The 13490-nt window shown below is 43.9% G+C and overlaps 1 protein-coding gene across 1 annotated transcript in view; it reads left to right on the forward strand.

The window, feature by feature from the left end:
* Nucleotides 1–13490, forward strand: part of ncor1 (nuclear receptor corepressor 1) — a 413945-nt gene that overhangs the window by 310638 nt on the left and 89817 nt on the right. Inside the window, exons 25-26 of the mRNA XM_043713232.1 lie at nucleotides 9902–9940; nucleotides 10753–10873. Coding sequence (XP_043569167.1) covers nucleotides 9902–9940; nucleotides 10753–10873 — 160 coding nt within the window. The remainder of the gene's footprint in view (nucleotides 1–9901; nucleotides 9941–10752; nucleotides 10874–13490) is intronic.

Below are 13490 nucleotides of genomic sequence, written 5' to 3' on the forward strand. Positions count from 1 at the left end.
CACCCTCCAAACCCCATCCAACAATGCCACCTCGCCCACCCCCAAACCCCGTTCAACACTGCTCCCCTCCCCCTCTCCAGGGCAGCTGGACTGTACACCAACAAGGCTCCATGCTGCTGCCGTTGCCTTTGTGGGATAAGTCTCCAAATAGTGCGCACACACACACTCAGCCACAGCCACAATCGCAACTTTTTACTGCAACATTTTGACAGGTTCCACCATTTCCCTGTACAGGACAATGTTGGAGAGATTATTTGGGGAAGGGAGGGTTTAGGGTACACCGCTGTGTAGAACTTCAGGGAAAGTGTGGGGAGAGAGAGAGGGCGCGGGTAGTCAGTCATTTGGATTAAGCAGTGCCTGTTTAACTTGTTTAATCATTGTAAACAAAAGATGTGATCACTGTTGGAAACACGTCTTTGATGTAATGTTTCCATCAGGACCTCGAGATCTCCCTCGGATAATCGGTATTCAGATAATTAAGGTTCCTCTGTACACTGTATCTAAAAAACATACTGGTAAACTTCTTCTGCACCCTCTCCAAAGATTACACATCCTTCCCATCGTGTAGCAACCAGAATGTTACAAACTACTCTAAATGTGGCCTAACTAATGATTTATGCAACTGCAATATGATTTATCAATGTTTAGAATAGAATAGAATACCCTTTATTGTCATGTGTATTCCAGTTTTTACAATAGTTGCCTCTAATGGCGTCACCTTTAGTACAAGTACGTAGGTAAGAATCTTGGATACAAAAGCGAAATAAAGGGACATCATTACTTAGTGTCTTAAAAAATAAATTATAAGATAGTTATAACATAGTTAAAGGATTGGCATTATGGTCAAGTGAAAGTTTCAAATGGGCATTACATTGCAGCAGCTCAGCAAGCATATGGTCTGACTGCCATTTGAGGTCCCAGTCCAACAACTGTCCTGCTTCACTCCAAGCCTCAGTACACTCGCGCCTCCCCGGGACTCGCTTCCCCTCGCGCCTCCCCGGGACTCGCTTCCCCTCGCGCCTCCCCGGGACGCGCTTCCCCTCGCGCCTCCCCGGGACGCGCTTCCCCTCGCGTCTCCCCGGGACGCGCTTCCCCTCGCGCCTCCCCGGGACTCGCTTCCCCTCGCGCCTCCCCGGGACTCGCTTCCCCTCACGCCTACCCGGGACGCGCTTCCCCTCGTGCCTCCCCGGGACGCGCTTCCCCTCGCGCTACCCTGGTACTCGCTTCCCCGAATGCTCAGTGCCCTGACTGATGAAGGCAAACATTCTGTACACCGGCTTTACCACCTGATCCACTTGTGTTGCCAATTTCAAGAAGCAATGGACTTGTAACCCAAGATCTCTCTGTATGTCAATACTCTTAAAGGTCCTGCCATTTTCTTCTTCCAAAGGAAGATGCTTTGCAGCAAATCACCCAGCATTCTTTCAACAGTATCTTGCAAATCCAAATCTCTCTGTTGTAGGAGGACAAGCACAGTGGATGTATGGTTACATCACACCAGGTTCCCCTCCCAAGATACAGGTCATCCTGACTTCCATGAGTTTCCTCGTGCATTCTCAAAATGCATCACCTCACACTTGTCTGGATTATAAACTCCATCTGCCATTTCTCCACCCACATTTACAACTGATCTATATCATGCTGTATCCTTTGATATCTTTTCTCACTATCCACAACTCTTCCAGTTTTTTGTGTCACCTGCAATCTTATTAATTAAAACACTTATATTTTCATCCAGATCATTTATAATTTGGATTTGCAAACAACAGAGATACCAGCACTGATCCTTGTGGAACACCACTAGTCAAAGACCCCCATTCAGATAAACACCCAACTACAACTACCCTCCATCTTCTATGGCGAAGCCAGTTTAGTATCTAACGTATCAACTCACCATGGATCCCATTTGACTTAATCCACTGTACCAGCCTACAATGAGGGACCTTGTCAAATGTTTTGGTAAAGGCCATGTAGACAATTTCCACTGCCCGACCCTTATCAATCAATATTCATCACTTCCTTGATAAACTCAAGCAACTTTGTGAGATAAGTCCATCTCTGCACAAAGCCATACTGACTATAATCTGATATATGTTATTTTCCAAATGCAAGTAGATCCTGTCCTTACTCACTGCCTATAATTTCCTGGATTATCCCTGTTGTCCTTCTTAGCAAAGGAACAACATTGACTCTTCTCCAGTCTTCTGTGGCTAAAGAGGATGCCAAGATCTTTGTCAAGGCCTCAGCAATCTCCTATGGGGCAACAATGCGAGACCACATATTCATGCCAACTGGTGAAGCACACTGCACTTCACTAGTTGTAATGAATATGTAGTCAGGCATTTTTGTCCATACAATCTCTTGGAACTGCCTGAGTGGAGTTCGGGTATCTGTAAGCAGTATCGTGTTTTGTCAGCACAATGCATTACAGTACCATAATTTTCATAATAAATAGTTGTTGGTGGTTTGAGTAGAGTACAGAGAGATCTTGGGGTGCGAGTCCTTAGCTGCCTGAAAATGACAACACAAGTGGATAAGGTGGTAAAGAAGGCATAAAGCATGCTTCCCTTCATCCTTTGGGGAATTGGGTGTAAAAGGTGGCAAATCATGTTGCATCTATATAAAACTCCAGTTTGGCCACATTTGGAGTATTGCGTGCAGTTGTGGTTGCCGCAGTATAAGAAAGATGTGGACCTTTTGGAGAGGGTGCAAAAATATTGTGCCAGGATGTTGATTGAATTGCAATGTATTAGATACAAGGAACATAAAACATTACAGCGCAGTACAGGTCCTTCGGTCCTCAATGTTGCGCCGACATGTGGAACGAATCTGAAGCCCATCGATCCTACATGATTCCATTTTCATCTGTGTGTTTATCCAATGACCATTTAAATGCCCTTAAAGTTGGCAAGTGTACTACTGTTGCAGCCGGTGCGTTCCACGCCCCTACTACTCTCTGAGTAAAGAAACTACCTCTGACATCTGTCCTATATCTATCACCCCTCAATTTAAAGCTATGTACCCTCTAATGATGCAAGCCATCACTAATTGAGGAAAAAGATTCTCACTGACCACCCTAACTAACCTTCTGATCATCTTATATGTCTCAGTTAAGTCACTTCTCAACTTTCTCTCAAACGAAAATAGCTGAAGTCCCTCAGCCTTTCCTCATAAGATCTTCCATCCATACCAGGCAACATCCAAGTAAATCTCCTCTGCACCCTTTCCGCAGCGACCACATCCTTCCTATAATGCGGTGACCAGAACTGTATGCAATACTCCAAGTGCAACCGCACCAGAGTTTTGTACAGCTGCAGCATGACCTCGTGGCTCTGAAACTCAATCTCTCTACCAGTAAATGCTAGCACACCATATATCTTCTTTAACAACCCTACCAACCTTTCAGGAATCTATGTGCATGGCCACCGAGATCTCTTTGCTCATCTAGACTGCCAAGAATCTTATCATTAGCCCAGTACTCTTTATTCCTGTTGCTCCTTCCAAAGTGATTCACCTCAGACTGTTCTGCATTAAACTCCAGTTGCCACTTCTCAGCCGAGCTCTGCAGCTTAACTATATCCCTTTGTAACCTGCAACATTCTTCGACACTATCTACAACTCCACTGACCTTAGTGTCATCTGCAAATTTACTAACCCATCCTTCTATGCCCTCTTCGAGGTCATTTATAAAAATGACAAACAGCAGTGGCCCCAAAAGAGATCCTTGCGGTACACCACTAGTAACTGAATTCCAGGATGAATATTTCCCATCAACCATCACCCTCATTCTTCTTCCAGCTAGCCAACTTCTGAACCAAACCACTAAATCAGTCTCAATCCCATGCCTCCGTATATTGTGCAGTAGCCTACTATGGGGAACCTTATCAAACACCTTACTGAAATCCATATACACCACATCAATTACTTTACCCTCATCCACCTGTTTGGTCACCTTCTCAAAGAACTCAATAAATAAGGCACGACCTACCCATCACAAAGCTGTGTTGACTATCCCTATTCAGCATATTCCTCTCTAGATGATTATAAATCCTATCTATTATAACCTTTTCCAACACTTTACCCACAACCTAAGTAAGGCTCACTGGTCTATAATTTCCAGGGTTGTCTCTACTCCTCCTCTTGAATAAGGGAACAACATTTGCCACACTCTAGTCTTCTGGCACTATTCCTGTAGACAGTGATGACATAAAGATCAAAGCCAAAGGCACTGCAATCTCCTTCCTGGCTTCCCGGAGAATTCTAGGATAAATCCCATCTGGCCCAGGGGACTTATTTATTTTCACATTTTCCAGAATTGCTAATACCTCCTCCTCGTGAACCTCCTCCCATGTAGCCTGTATTTCAGTTTCTCCTCGACAGCATTGTCTTTTTCTAGTGTGAGTACTGATGAAAAATATTTATTTAGCGCCTCTCCTTTCTCCTTGGACTCCATGCACAACGTTCCACTACTGTCCTTAATTGGCCCTAATCTTACTCTAGTCATTCTTTTATTCCTGATATACCTATAGAAAGCTTTAGGGTTTTACCTTGATCCTATCTGCCAATGACTTCTCATGTCCCCTTCTGGCTCTTAGTTCTCTCTTTAGGTCTTTCCTGTCTAGTTTGTAACTCTCAGGCGTCCTGACTGAGCCTTCGTGTCTCATCCTAACGTAAGCCATCTTCTTCCTCCTGACAAGAAATTCAACTTCTTGACTAAACTGCAGCTCCCTGGCTCGACCGCTTCATTCCTGCCAGACAGGTACATACTTGTTAAGGACACACAGTGACTGTTCCTTGAATAAGCTCCACATTTCAATTGTGCTCATCCCCTGCAGCTTCCTTTCCCATCCTGTGCATCCCAAATTTTACCTAATCGCATTATAATTGCCTTTCCCACAGCTGTAACCCTTGCCCTGTGGTATATATCTATTCCTTTCCATCGCTAAAGTAAACATAATAGGCTGGATGGAATCTATCCCAGGTTACTGAGGGAAGCAGAGGAGAAATAGCTGGAGCCTTAACAGATATCTTTGCAGTATCCTTGAAAAAGGTGGAGGTTGCAGCAGAATGAAGAATTGCTCATTATGTCCCCTTGTTTAAGAAGGGTAGCAGGGATAATCCAGGTAATTGCAGACCTGTGAGCCTGACATCAGTGGTAGGGAAGCTAATGGAGAAGATACTAAGGGATAGGATATATACCCAATTGCAAGAAAATGATCTTATCGGTGATAGGCAGCATGGTTTTGTGCAGGGAAGGTCATGTCTTACAAACCGAATTGAATTCTTTGAAGAGGTGGCAAAGTTGATTCATGAGGGAAGGGCTGGAGATATCATGTACATGGACTTTAGTAAGGCGTTTGATAAAGTTCCCCATGGTAGGTGATGAAGAAGATGAAGTTGCATTGGTGTCCAGGGTGTTTTCGCTAGATGGATAGAGAACTGGTTGGACAACAGGAGACAAGAGTATTAGTGGAAGGAAGCTTCTCAAAATGGAGACCTGTGACCAGTGATGTCTCGTGCTGGTACCACTGTTGTTTGTGATATACGTAAATGATTTGGAGGAAGGTGTAGGTTGCCTCATTAGCAAGTTTGCAAATGACCCTAAAATTGTTGGAATAGCAGATAGTGAAGGGGACTATCAGAGAATACAGCAGAATATAGATAGATTGGAGAGTTGGACAGAGAAATGGCAGATAGAGTTCACTCAGAACATGGGCAGATCAACTGGCAGAGGTCTTCTCGGACATCTTCAATCTCTTCCTGCAGCAGGCCACTGATGGTGCCTGTTTCAAGACAGCCAACATCGTCCCTAAGAAGGCTCATGCAGCATGTCTCAATAACTACCGCCCAGTGGCCCTAACTTCAGTGGTCATGAAGTGCTTTGAAAGGCTGGTCATGGCATTAATCAACTCTCGTCAAGGTTAGAGTGGTCCTGGAAAAGCACAGCAGGTCAGGCAGCATCCAAGGAGCAGGAAAATCGACACTTCGGGCCGGAGCCCTTCATCAGGAATTAATCAACTCCAGCCTCCCCACTACTCTTGACCCACTCCAATTTGCCTATCTGAGCAAAAGATTCATGTCAGATGCCATATCACTTGCCCTTCACTCCTCCCTAGAACATGAAGAACAGCTAATTAAGAATCCTATTCGTTGACTACAGTACAGCCTTCAACACTATTATCCCCTCGAGACTGATTACTAAACTTAGTGATCTCAGACTAAGCCCCGTCTCTGCAACTGGATCTTCAGTTTCCTGACCCACAGGCTACAATTGGGGACAATATTTCATCATCACTAACACTCAACACTGGAGCCCCCCAGGGGTGCGCACTCTGCCCCCTACTGTACTCACTGTATACCCATGACTCTGCGTCGCCAAATACCAGACTAATGCCATTTACAAGTTCGCTGATGATACCACCAGTCAGTCGAATCTCAGATGGCGACGAAACCGACTACAGATGGGAGGTGGAAGACCTGGACAAGTGGTCGAGCTCTCAGAGTGCTAGAAAAACCAAGGAACTCATTATTGACTTTTGGCGGTATACACATTAACAGCACAGAGGTGGAACGAGTGGAGAGTGAAAAACTCCAGGGAGTGGTCATCCACAGCAAGCTTTCATTGACTCTTCATGTGGACGCATTCGTTACAAAGGCCCAACAACGTCTCCTTTTCCTCAGGAAGCTCAGGAAATTTGGCATGACAGCGAATATCCTTGCCAACTTTTATAGGTGCGTCATCGAGAACATTCTGTCTGGATATATCACTACCTGGTATGGCAACTATACCATTCAAGACCGGAGATGGTTACAGAGTGGTGAACTCTGCCCCAACAATCACAACGGCCAACCTCCCCATCTGTAGAATCCATCTATCAGGCCCGTTGTCAAGGAAAGGCTGCCAACATTCTCAAAGATCCATTCCAACCTGGCAATGTTTTTCGCAACCTCTACCATCGGGGGAGAAGGTACAGAAGCCTGAACACACACACCAGCCAGTTTCATAACAGTTTCTAACCTACTGTTGTTAGAATACTGAATGGACTCTCAAACTCTTAACATTAGCCTATATCTGTGTTTTGTTTTTGCTGCTGTTTACTTATTATTTACCATCTATGCTCCTTAACTCTGTGATCTGCCTGTATTGCTGCAAGTCAAAGCTTTTCACTGTGCCTCAGTACATGTGACAATAAATTCAATTCAATTCAATTCGGACAAATGTGAGGTGATGCACTTTGGAAGATGCAATTCCAGAGCAAACTATATGATAAATGGAAAAGTCATGGGGAAAAATGATGTCCAGAGAGAGCTGGGTTTTCAGGTCCATTGTTCCCTGAAGGTGGCAACGCAGGTCAGTAGAGTCGTCAAGAAGGCATATGGCATGCTTTCTTTCATCGGACAGGATATTGAGTACAAGAATTGGCTGGTCATATGACAATTGTATAAAACTTTGGTTCGGCCACATTTGGAATGGTGCGTACAGTTCTGGTCACCACATGACCAAAAGGATGTGGATGCTTTGAAGAGGGCACAGAGGAGGTTCACCGGGATATTGCCTGGTATGGAGGGTGCTAGCTATGAGGAGAGGTTGAGTCGATTAGGATTATTTTCATTGGAAAGAAGGTGGTTGAGGGCAGACCCAGTTGAGGCCTACAAAATCATGAGAGGTGTATACAGAGTGGATAGCAAGAAACTTTTTCCCAGAGTGGAGGACTCAATTACTAGGGGCACGAGTTCAAGGTGAGGGGAAAAGTGTAGGGGAGATATACATGGAAAGTTCTTCACGCAGAGGGTGGTGAGTGCCTGGAATGCTTTGCTAGCAAGGTGGTAGGGGCGGGATCGATAGCGTCATTTAAGATATATCTGGACAGATATATAAATGGGCAGGGAGCAAAGGGATACAGGTCCTTAGAAAATAGACGGCAGATATAGATAGAGGATCTGGATCAGTGCAGGCTTGGACGGCTGAAGGGCCTGTTCCTGCGTTGCAACGTTCTTTGTTCTTTATAACCGAATTGTGGTCACTATCACCAAATTGCTCACCTACCTCTAAATCTATCACCTGGCCGGGTTCATTACCCAGTACCAAATCCAGTGTGGCCGTGTCCCTTGTTGGCCAGTCGACATACTGTGTCAGGAAACCTCCTGTATTCATTTGACAAAAACTGACACATTTAAAGAACTCAAACTATTGTATTTCCGGTCAATATTTGGGAAGTTAAAGTCCCCTATAACAACTACCCTTTTACCCTCGCTCCTATCCAGAATAATCTTTGCTATCCTTTCCTCTATATCTCTGGAACTATTCGGAGGCCTGTAAAAAAAACTCCCAACAGGATGACCTCTCCTTTCCTGTTTCTAACCTCAGCTGATACTACCTCAGTAGACGAGTCCTCAAACATCCTTTCTGCAGCCCCGTAGTACTGTCCTTGACAAAGAATGTCACATTTCCCCCTTTTTTTACAATCTTCTCTGTTCTTGCTGCAACATCTAAATCCTGGAACCTGCAAAAAACCATTCTTATCCCTGCACTATACTCTGAAATTGCCACAACATTGAGTCCCGAGTACAAACCCATGCTGCAAGTTCACCCACCTTATTCCAGATGCTCCTGGTGTTGAAGTAGACACACTTCAAACCACCTTCCTGCTTGCCAATGACTCTCCTTGAAACCATATTTCTGACCTCAACCTCCTGTACACTCAAACTACAATTTAGGTTCCCAGCCCCGTACTGAATTAGTTTAAACCCACCCAGAGATCATTACCGTTCCGCCCCCCCCCACCAGGATATTGTTACCCCTCTGGTTCAGGTATAAACCATCATGTATGTAGAGGTCCTACCTACCTCAAAATTAGCCCCAATTAGCCAGGTATCTGAAACCCTCCCTTCTGCACCATCCCTGTAGCCACATGATCAACACCTTTCTCTCGCTATTCCTCGCCTCACTAGCATGTGGCATGGCAACAAACCAGAGGGAATAACTCTGTTCTAGCTCAAAGCTTCCACCCTAGTTCCCTGAATTTCTGCCTTAAATCCCTATCCCTTTTCCTACCTATGTCATTAGTGCCTATGTGGGCCACGACTTTGGGCTGCCCCCCTCCCTCAAGGATCCCAAAAACACGATCCACGACAACACAAACCCTGGCACCTGGGAGGCAACGCACCAACCACGAGTGTCTCTCGTTCCCATTTCTGTCCCCCTAACTATAGAGTCCCCAATGACTAATGCTCTGCTCCTCTTCCCTCTTGCCTTTTAAGCAGCAGGGACAGACTCTGTGCCAGTGACCTGTACCTCATGGCTTACGCCTAGTAAGTCGTCCCCCACAACAGTATCCAAAATGGTATACTTGTTGTTGAGGGAAGCAGCCACAGGAGAGGTTGTAGAAGAGTCAGATAGTTTGGGACTGAGTCTAACTGTCTCTCTGCAGGTCAGTGCAGCAGAAAACCATTGAGTCAGTCTACTGATATTGGAGCAGTGATGCAAGACTCAATGCCATCCACTTGTATATGAATCCTTGGCTACTAGTTGTATAGTTACATGTTACTTGGAATACCTCTGCCAAAGACTGGAGCAGTCGCTGAACTGAGTAGAATGCTGTGGCTCCTATGCTTTGACTTGCAGGATCTCAACAGATTAAATGTTACTTTTGTTTTCAGAATCTAAATATATGTATCAGTTTCCTGATGATGAGAATCTGTGATCTGCTGAGAGAATGTATATCTTGATCCCAATTTTTAACAATGGGCTTGTTCAATTATGCAGGATTATCACTTTCTAAAATCTATATGTATTTAGAAATTTAATGTTTAAAAGAAAATATTTTCATTAAATTGTAACAATATATGGGTTTGAGCGGCAGTTCGTAGCCATGTGTGAATGTATTTACGTTAATTACAGCAGTACATGGGAGCAGCAGTCTGCCAGAGTCTGTTACAGGTATGGATCCTCCAGTTACTTCCTTTGATTTCTGTAATTGTGTTTGTGGTTCTATGTATTTTGTGCATCCAGGCAGTGAGGTGGGTAAGTACTGATGAGACACTTCCCTAAAGCTCCAACTGGATTGTAATTAGGGATTGTTGTAGAGGCTGTTTTGTTGGATAACTTTTTTTCCACAGGAAGATGATGTCAATCCCAGCGTAGTGCAATTTTCTGAAAGCATTTCACTAGGTGCATAAACATAGCTTGTGCCAGTGGTATGTGTACACTAACTGAACTTGGTTAAAGAAGTGCTCATTATCAAGGATGAAATCATCCCCAAAGCTAAACTCTGTTGTGTAGAGATAAAAATCACTCAAAAGGCAAAGCACATGAATGCTGGTACCTCACTCCAACTTTCACAGGAATGACAACACAAGCATTAAATTAATGGGATTTTTAATGCGAATTGTAATGAAGCTTAAAAGTAACAGGCTGTAGCAGACTACCTCTACTGCTCCACTAGATGTATCATTTGAAACTGAGGAATATTAACACAAGTGTAAAATACAACGTTTAGAAATTCAGATTCCGAAATCGACACAAAATGGTGTTTTCTTTCCTTACCTTCATTGAGTAATGTCTGCAATTGAATGGGTAATTGTTAAGAATAGAATTAACAGTTTTTTTTTAAATCAATGGGATAGTTTGTTAAGGCTGGAATGGTGAGCCACAAGTCATACTGATCATTCCTCCAAAACAAAAGTCTGGGCAGAACTGAGAGATGAAGGAAATATGCAAGTTTGAACAAAATTTTCCTTTTTCCATTTAAGGTTTCTTCTGGCACATACCTAGCCCCTCACAACCAAGTAGCTTATAACCAAGAAACTGTGAAAAATACAGTGGGTTCCATCTCCCTCGGGCTGCCAAGACAACAGGATCCTGTGAAATCTGGTGAGTTGCCTACTTTTGTTGTCTGTTCATTTCAATATTTGTTTCAATTATTGATAGAACCCCAAAATTTGGAGGGGACTAGTTAAGAAACTCAAGGATGCATGGGATTTACTACTGCTTTGTCAGCTATAACTTTAGAGCACATTAAATCTTCTTCATCCTGAGTCATTGAGCCAGAGTTGTTAAACATGGAAACAGACCCTTCGGTGTAACTTGTCCATGCTAACCAGATATCCTAAATTAATCTAATCCCATTTGCCAGCATTTGGCCCTTATCCCTCCAAACCCTTTCTATTCATATCCCCATCCAGATAGCGCTTAAATGTTGTAATTGTAACCACATACATGCAGCACTCTTTGTGTGAAAATGTTATCCATTAGGTCCCTTTTATATCTTGTCCCTCTCAGCTTAAACCTATGCCTTCTAGTTTTGGATTACTCTACCCTGGGTAAATAAAACCTTGGCCATTCACCTTGTCCATGCCATTCATGGTTTTATATATCCCTATAAAGTCACCCCTCAGGCTCTGATGCTCCAGGCAAAATTGCCCCAGCCTATTCAGCCTCTCCTTCTAGCTCAATTCCTCCAACCCTGGCAACGTTCTTATAAATCTTTTCTGCACCATCTCAACTTTAACAATACCTTTTCTCGCAGGGACACCAGAATTGAATGCAGTATTCGTAAAGCAGCCTAACTAATGTCCTATACAGATGTAGCATTATATCCCAGCTGCTCTACTCAATGCACCAACCAACATAGGCAAACATACCAAGCACCTTCTTCACTACCCTGTCTACCTGTGACTCCACCTTCAAAGAATATGAACCTGCACCGCAAGGTCCCTTAGTTCTGCAACACTCCCCAGGACCTAACTATTAAGTGTAAATGTCCTGCCCTGATTTACCTGACCAAAATGCAACACCTTATATTTATCTAAATTAAACTCCATCTGCCACTCCTCAAGCCACTGGCCCATCTGATCAATGTCCCATTGTACTCTAAGATAAACTTCCTAATGTCCATTACACCACCAATTTTCTGGTCATCTCCAAACTTACTAACCATTCCTCCGATATTCAAAAGCAAATATTTATATAAACGACAAAAATGTGTTAGACTCAGGTTCAGTCAAGGTATTTGAAAGGAAGGTTGTTATTTGAAAAGGAAGAAATGTGCAGGGTTATGGAGAGAAGGCAGGAGAATGTTATTATGCGAAATGGCCAGTTGGAGAGTTAGTGCAGACACGATGGGATGAATTATATTCTACTGTAATAATTTTGAGTGGGGTGGAACTTGCTGTCCTGTGGAGTGGTTGAGGTGAATAATATGGATACATTTAATAGAAAACATAGAACAGTACAGCACAGTACAGACCCTTCGGCTCTTTATGTTGGGTCAGCCTTTTATCCTACTTAGATCAGACTAACCTACATAACCTTCATTGTAATAACTTCCATGTGCCTATCCAAGAGTCGCTTAACTATCTCTATTTGGAAGTTGGATAGCACAACAGGAAGGCTAAGGTAAGCTGGGAAGAGACAAATGTAAACCATTTTCTGCATTGTAATTCCATAATTTAACTCGTGTCTTATTCCAAACCAGTCCCCAGTCATTGCAGTTTTATCAGTCAACCTGAACTGAGAATCCACCCACTCCACTGGATGACAGGTTCACTCACTAAGCTCAGTAGCCCATTCAGACTCACTCACTGTACTGTCTGTCTTCACTTCTGACCTTTTGATGTGTTACTTCTCAGAAAGCATTAATTGCTCCTTAAACTACCCTTAGTTTGATGCTATAAAAGCAAATACTGCACATACTGGAAAACTGAAACAAACACTGAAAAAGCTGGAGAAACCCAGCAGATCTTGTCGTATCACCGAAGTTCCCACCACCAACATCCTTAGGGTTACCATTAACCAGGAACTCAACTGGACTTGCCACATAATCATAGTGGCCACAAGAGCAGGTCAGAGGCGAGGAATGCTAGTAACTCACCTCCTTACTCCCCAAAGCCTGTCCATCATCTGCAGGACACAAGTGAGGAGTGTAATGGAATACTCCCCACTTGGCTGATGGGCAAAGCTTCCTGATGTAGTGGTTATAGCAAAAACAGGAAGGCAATCCTATCCATAGATGATAGATTGGAAAAGGGGGAAATGTAAAAAACCCTGGGTATCCTTGTACACCAGTCCAAGGATAATAAGTGACAGGTGCAGCATGGGGTGAAGAATGCCAATTAGCAATTTGGCCTTCACAGCAAGAGGATTCGAGTACGGGAGTAGGGATGTCTTGCTACAATTGTACTAACTGAGATTCTTGTAGAGAGAGGAGGAAAACTTCTTCAAGGCAGGCATCCTTGCAAGAGGATTCGCAGAAGGGTTACAATCAACTAGGTAAAAACAAGGACTGCAGATGCTGGAAACCAGTGGGAGTCCCTCTCCCACTGCAACTCTGCCCTGAAGCTCTTCACCAGTTTCCTCATTTCCCCTTCCCCCACCTCACCCCAGTTCCAAACTTCCAGCTCAGCACTGTCCCAATGACTTGTCCTACCTGCCTATCTTCCTTTCCACCTATCCACTCCACCCTCCTCCCTGACCTATCACCTCCATCCCC

Source organism: Chiloscyllium plagiosum, chromosome 23 (genome assembly GCF_004010195.1).
Source record: "Chiloscyllium plagiosum isolate BGI_BamShark_2017 chromosome 23, ASM401019v2, whole genome shotgun sequence".
Lineage (NCBI taxonomy): Eukaryota > Metazoa > Chordata > Chondrichthyes > Orectolobiformes > Hemiscylliidae > Chiloscyllium > Chiloscyllium plagiosum.